General features: G+C 44.6%; 1 protein-coding gene across 1 annotated transcript in view; it reads left to right on the forward strand.

The window, feature by feature from the left end:
- lmtk2 (lemur tyrosine kinase 2) overlaps positions 1–6,889 on the forward strand; it is a 35,421-nt gene extending 28,532 nt beyond the window's left edge. Inside the window, exons 11-14 of the mRNA XM_077557031.1 lie at positions 1,049–3,932; positions 4,024–4,156; positions 4,223–4,456; positions 4,591–6,889. Coding sequence (XP_077413157.1) covers positions 1,049–3,932; positions 4,024–4,156; positions 4,223–4,456; positions 4,591–4,619 — 3,280 coding nt within the window. The 3' untranslated portion in view covers positions 4,620–6,889. The remainder of the gene's footprint in view (positions 1–1,048; positions 3,933–4,023; positions 4,157–4,222; positions 4,457–4,590) is intronic.
- Positions 6,890–7,287: the final 398 nt, after the last annotated feature.

Consider the following 7,287-nt stretch of genomic DNA (forward strand, 5'->3'; position numbering starts at 1 on the left):
GATTATCATTAGAGACATATATATGTGTTTGTGTATCTATCTCTCTCTCTCTCTCTCTATATATATCTATATCTATATATATATATATATATATATATATATATATATATATATATATATATAAAGTTTAACACCACTAATTACTAATAAATACTTTTAACGTGCGATTAATGACCGCTCCTTACTTAGAAAGCCTGTTCTGGGGGAATTCCAGTCGCAACGTAGCAGACAGGCCCACGTCAAAATTTTGCAGTAATAAATTTAACCATAATGCATATATTTGTGGAGACTGGAGTCAAGTTGTAGTTTACAATTTTAAAAAATGTGCAGAATTTCACAGGTTACTTCATGTTAAAGATTAGATTAGATTAGCTCTTAATATGAAGGTGTAAGGCTCCATAAAGTTCCTAAAGGGATCATCAAAACTCTTGAATGCGCCTGGTGAATGACGAGACCTTCACTTGATCGGGGAGAGTGACTCCCCCGATCGCTTGTTGTTTCTTTAGGAATGCTACAAGGCTTAACTTGCTTTCTTTGTAGGCGTTTCACATTGCTCGGCAGAGAGCCAGCCGCCATGCTACATCACCACGCACTGAATGCGTTATGACGTAAATAACAATGGCGGCGTACCGACAAATAAAGTTTCTACAAAATGTATTAAGCTGGAAATGATTTTTGAAAAATGAATCTCATAGTTATGTTGGTAACAACCAAATAAATAATATAGAGCAAACTTGTCATGACAGTCGGGGGTTCCTTTTAACAGTTCTTCCACTTTTATGTTAACAAGAGCATGAAACTTTTATTTTATTTATATATTTATTTATGTATTTGTTTTATTTTAATTAGTTTTTACTTGACACTGTAGTACTGTAATTTCTTTGGAAATACAAAGTGCATTACACATACAATTTATCATTATTATTAAACTTGAGGGGAGGAAATTATTGTACATTTTATTGTACATTTAGAACATATCAAATTTGAGATTAATCGTGAGTTAACTTGAAGTCATGCGATTAATTCCGATTAAAAATTTAACTTTCAGGTACGAGGTCCTGCAGTTCTGCTGGCTCTCCTCCGACAAGCGTGCCACGGCTGAGGAAGTTCACCGTTTACTCATCTACCTGCGCATGCAAGGCCAAAGGGACATTGAAGAAGACTTTGAGCAGCGCTGGGACTCTCTCAAGCCGAGCGTTTCCACGCGACAGACCACGGTTAGCCACTCCTCCTTCCCCATCCTGGAGCAGTTTGCGGACGATTCCCTGCAGCAGGACATTGACGAGGTGCTGACCGTCACTGAAACCAGCAAAGGTCTCAGTTTTGAATACATTTGGGAGGCAGCCAAGCACGACCACTATGACGGCAGCCATTCACACCCAGGCATGGACACGACGGTGAACTACCACAGCATGTTCTATCCCGTTTCCACTGAAGATATCCAGGCTCATTTTCCAGATCCCGTCGCCAGATCGGCAACTGCTGCTGGTGGTGGACACACTCCGTCTGGAATACCTGGGATTGTGCCAGTGTTGGATGCCCACAAGCCAGCTAATGGGAACGGGTATTACATACAACTTGAGGATCAAGCAGGAGAAAGCACGACTGGACAAGATGGAGCTCAAAGGACAGGCTTCAATTCGAGCCAGCAGGACTTTGTTGTCCTTCAAGATGTTCGCTTGGATGAATCCAGCACAGAGGCTGACTTTTTCCACCACAGCATTGACTCCAAGGATTCGTATTTACCAGACAGTCATGTCTGGTCATCTCTTGAAAATGACAGTCCATACCACACTAATATTTTCACAGAGGGAGAGTCCAGGCAGGAGGACTCGCTGTCTTGGAGAAACGATTTTGTGGCGCTTCCAGATCGTAACAGCAATCCTTTTTGTGTAAATACTCTTTTGGATATACAAGATGTGAATGCACAGGATTCTTTTTTAGGCCATATTTCAGAAGCCACTCACCAGACTCTGGAGGAGGCCAGTGCAGATACCACCAGGCTTCTGAACACTGAAAAGCTGGCAGAGAATTTTATATTTCTTAAGGAGCAGCACCTGATGAAAGAAGACGCACAGTTTCTAAGTTCACAGCAGAATTTTCTATCACCTGGTGTTGTCCATGAGCCAGAGAGAAACTTCAAAATGGCTTCTTGGGACAACCTAGACACTTACGGCAGCTTAAAGGCAGCGGATTCTTATTTCAAACCTGCATGGAGTAGCACATCCCCGAAACTGGGAAATTTGAACTCGCCGAGCAGCAACTTTGGGGAACATAATCCGTTTCGGGTACAAAATGAAACACTGGTGCCTTCCATTACTGTCTTCTCAGAAGACGACATAAGCAAGCAGCTGCCAGAAAGTAACCGTTCTTCCACTGAGGACCTCACTCTGCTCCAAGCGTCAGACAGAGCCGTTGACTCTGATTTTCATTCTACCTCGGAGAGTTTGGCTATTCTCCTTAGTCAGGCTGACGATCAGATTCCCGTGTTCTCTGAAAGTGTCCCTAGAGAGGCGTCGTGCACCGATGCCAATCTGTCCAGCCTCGACCATGAAACCTCTAACAGTAGTGCTCATCAACTCATCGGAAGTCAAATACCTGAAGAAGTGCATATCCAAGCCTCGGTTTCCGACAGTGGACACATTGACGATCTGACAAGCGCTGATCTGTTGAGTGAACTCAATGAGGATGCGGATTTGGAGATGGAAACAAATTTGTCTGACCACGAAGAATTATTTACGGATACCAACGGGCAACCTCTCGGAAGATCCTCTCTGTTGGTATCCGGGCCCTCGTTGGACCAGATTAGTCAGGACAGCTTGCTAGAGGACAGCATGTCCACCACTCTACCCACCGTTGACAACTCCGCGCAGACGCCAGACTCTTTAGACTCTCTGGACATTCACCGGCTCGGAGACCAACACAAACTCCAGCCTCCATACAAGATAGCCGACAGTGGGTATGAGACAGAGAACCTGGAGTCTCCTGAGTGGAACACTCAGCCCATCGATAAAGACATCTCACCTGTGAAAGATGGCGACAGTGTGGCTCAAAAGAAAAACATTGACGAGACCACTGCTCCAACCAATCTGATTCCTCCGGAAATTGTCATCTCTGAAGCCGAGGGCTCGCCGGATGCTTCTGCAGAGGACTGCGATGACATCGTTCCTGTCGAAGAACCGCTCATGAGCAGTAATTACAGAGACTCCGCCTACTTCTCAGACAACGAATCGGAGCCGGAGAAGAAGTCTGAAGAAACAAAAGTGGAAGGTTCCGTTGAAGTCGCGTCGCTGCAAAACTCTACCGGGTTTCCGATCCCAGCTGGGGAAAGTCTGACCGAAAGTCTGACGGAGTCTTTAATACCACAGGATGAAGTCTCTGCCGCTCCGCAAGCGCAGGGTGACATCGAACCAGCTCTATCTCCAGAGATCCATTTAGACGTCAACGAGAAAGTAACAGAACCTTTAAGCTGGCCCAATCACGATGGAGACAGATCAGTTTTTAATGACCAACCTGAGTCTCCTGAGCCAGATCAGCCTTCCCCAACTGGTCTGCTTCCATCAGCCGAGGACGCCGTTCACGCTAAGCTAACGCGGGCCTTCACCGGGGAGGCCCATAAGATCAAAGAGCCCGACGTGGAGGGCCGTTATCTGAGCCGGCGGGACGGCCCCGAGGACGGCATGGACGCCGACGAGGAGAACGAGAACAGCGACGACTCGGACGAGGACGTCCACGCCTACCAGCTGCACAGCTCCAGCGAGGACAGCGAGGATGAAGGCCCTCACGCCGTGCCGCTCATCATCTCCGACGACAGCGACGCCAAGAACCTGAGGAGCTTGTTGAAAGCGGCGAGCCTCAACACTGGGGTGGCCACCACCACCAGAAGAGCCGTGTCCTTCTTTGATGATGTCACCGTCTACCTCTTTGACCAGGTACGCTTGTCATGACATGTTTACTTTTTCGTCCTTGACTCCTCCGCTACCTGTTTAAATCATGCCAACTCAAATCGGTGTTGTTATCCAGGACACGCCCACCATGGAGCTGGGCGACCACTCATCAGGCTCCAATATGTACACACCGCAGTTTAGCAGCCCGGTGCCAAATTCCAGCTACCTGAACCGCTTCACCAACTCTGAGAGCTCCACAGACGAAGAAGGTAAACATGTCCACATGTGCGGGACTCTCCACTCGCTCATCGCCCGCCCGTTTTCCCGTCCTTCAGGCGGTGGTTTTGAGTGGGACGACGACTTCCCCTCGGCGCCCGCCTTCCCCTCCAAGACGCACAAAAACGTGGCGGCGTCAAAGAGCCCGGCAGCGTCCCGGATCTCGTCCCCGGCCGCTGCGGCGGCATCCGGCTGGGGAGGCTCCTCCAACTACTCGCGCTTCTCCATCTCACCGGCCAGCATCGCCAGCTTCTCCCTGACGCACCTCACCGACTCGGACATCGAACAAGGAGGTCAGCTGAAAATGCACTTTAATTGGGATAGTGAGCATTTCGGGTGAAATTTCAGGATTCAAGTGAGCCGTGTGGATATTTATGAAAGCAGATCATTGCCACTGACTTGATATCTTTTTTGGTTTCCCTTTTAGGAAGCAGTGAGGACGGCGAAAAAGACTAGCCTTCTGATTCAAGGCACTCCACTACAAGTAGTTGTCATCACACTATCAAACACTTGCACTTTTTACGGGATGGGATCCTCAACTGGAGAAGGCGGTGGTGGTCAAGACAAGAACCCAGCTGGTGGCTGACGTCGAATTCGCAAGCTCTCCACGGATGTGCAAATACACTTGGGGGTCCAACAGGACATCATTGATGCGTTCCTAATGAGCGTTTTTTTTTGGGCTGCTTCCTGCTTTTACTGACAACTACACTGTCACCCCCAAAAAACTTGAAAAATATATATATTTTTGGATGAATTGTGACACTACAACTAAATAGGAATAATATTCTCTTGGAATCTGTCTGGTTATTTCAAGTGTTGATCTGCCATTACTCATTCTTCTTTCGTGATCTTCCTTGTATTCACAATCTCCTCTTTGGAGAGAACCTTTCTTCTGTAGCCTCTATGCGCAAAGGTCATGTAAAAAGAACTAGTGTCTTACTGGTACCATTTTTCCCACTAGTACCTTAACCTTAAGGTGAATATCAAGAATATGGAATAATTCCTCAAGCGGCTTTAAAGACACCTCAAGGTCCAGGTACAAGTACGTGCTCTGCCCTCATTGGTAAGACAATTCACCGCACTAGTAGAGCAACTATGTCCCCTGGTTAAAGAACTAGATCCCGTGGTGAAACTAGTATGAAGAAATGTCAAACGTTAGTGGAAAAAATGCTGCTAGTTAGAACACTAGAGCAGTTTAGCATCACTTGTGGGTCTACTAGTGAGCTGACTTGTCTTACTAATGAGGACAAAGAGCTTGTAGGACAACTTTGGCATACTAGTAGAACAACTACATATTACTAGTGAGCCAAAACTGCACTAGTTGACAACTCGTGACATCTAATTTATTCAATGACCTTCATATCAAGCTCACGGTCACACTCTTTGTCCTCACTATTCAGTGCACTAGTAGAACAACGAACATTTTACCCACTATTGTGTATTCTACACAGAAACTGTGTACTAGTATGATGCAAAAGAGGCACAAATAGTGGGGCATTTAAGATGCTGAATTGTATTCGTGAGGGCAAAGAGTATACTAGTGCTTGTACCTTACACTGGATATCATATATTGACTAATTGCTCAAATGGCTTTAAAGGCCGCATATAATTAGATTCTTCCTTCTGTAACATCTCACTATGTTGTTTTCTTGGATAATATTGCAATTGCTGACGTGAACTCAATTGAATTGAGTTGTGACAAATGTGAACTTTAGCCGTGACAAACACTAAAGTACTTTTGTAACTGTCCCTCGAGGCGTGTGAGGAGAGAAAAAAAAAGGCTGCCCACTTGGGCGCTACCAAATCTTATTTTTAAATGGCCTGAGAGGAATGTTTGAAGTTTGTTAAAAAAAAAGAAGAAAAAGTTAAAAATTACACTAACAAAAAAAATGTGCAATGACTTTGTATATTGATTGGTGTAAATGGAAGAGGTGCAAATTGATGTTGAGCACGCAGGAAAAAAGAGCAGTCACAATCGACATGACACTGGTCTCCTTCTTGCCTTTGTTTTGATTACTTTTCATTTTTAATGTGATTCCATAGAGATTATTTTATTACTACTTTGCTTGATTTTTTTCCCTTGTATTTCATTTTATTTTCTTGCTTTTCTTGTTTTTTTTCCAATTTGAAATTTGTATTTCATTTTATTTTCATACCCAAAGAACCTCAGACAGGAGCGTGTGCGTCTGTGTATATCTGTTTGTCTGTCTTAAACGTGTGCGTGCGTGTGGTTGAGTTTGTCTGTGAATGAGATCCGCATTGCAAAGTGTGTAATTGAGTTGTGTCCCCCCTTTTTGACCTCCAGTTTTGTGTAGACGACACCACACGAACCCCCTGACCTTTTTTGTGGAAAGCCCCGGCCTGCGCCACCTCATCCAAACTTGAAAGTTTATTTAAGGACTTTGACTGGACGAGCGCCGTCAGCGACGTTTGCTTCATCTTGCACATTTGACAAAATGTAACTGACATGCAAAACTACAACTGTACTGATGTGTATAAATGTTTATAATTTCGGGGACGAGGTTTCGTTGTGTGAACATATCATAGTCGCAGTTCATTAAAAGCCAATCATGACGATGATGACGACGATAATAACACGCTGTTATTTAAACGTGTCCATTTTAAAAGTGATATTTTTACTTCACATTGATCATGCATTTGTGTCATTGAATGAGATGTTTCTAATTACACTCTTTAATATGAAAATAAATGCAATTGAACTTCTAGTGAGGCTCTGTTATGCTAATTTGAACCGTGTAAACAACTCCTTACCTACTTTTAAGACCCAAACCCTAATTTAGAACCCCAAATTTAGTATAAAGCTGACTAGGTTAAATCCCTAATTTGAATCTTGACTAGTTTAAAACACTACTTTAATAAAAACATTGCGCTTTTCTAGACACTCAAAGACGCTTTACAAAGGAATAGATACATTATTCATGCACTCACACTGTGGTGGCGGTAAGCTACTTGAGTAGCCACAGCTGCCCTTGGGTAGGCTGACGGAAGCATGGCTGCCAGTGTGCGCCTACTGCCCCTCCGACCACCAACAAACATTCACAACTTCCATACACCATTGTCAGTATCACTGGAGGCAATGTGACAACGATCCATGACTTGGGGA

This window comes from Vanacampus margaritifer, chromosome 2 (genome assembly GCF_051991255.1).
Source record: "Vanacampus margaritifer isolate UIUO_Vmar chromosome 2, RoL_Vmar_1.0, whole genome shotgun sequence".
NCBI lineage: Eukaryota > Metazoa > Chordata > Actinopteri > Syngnathiformes > Syngnathidae > Vanacampus > Vanacampus margaritifer.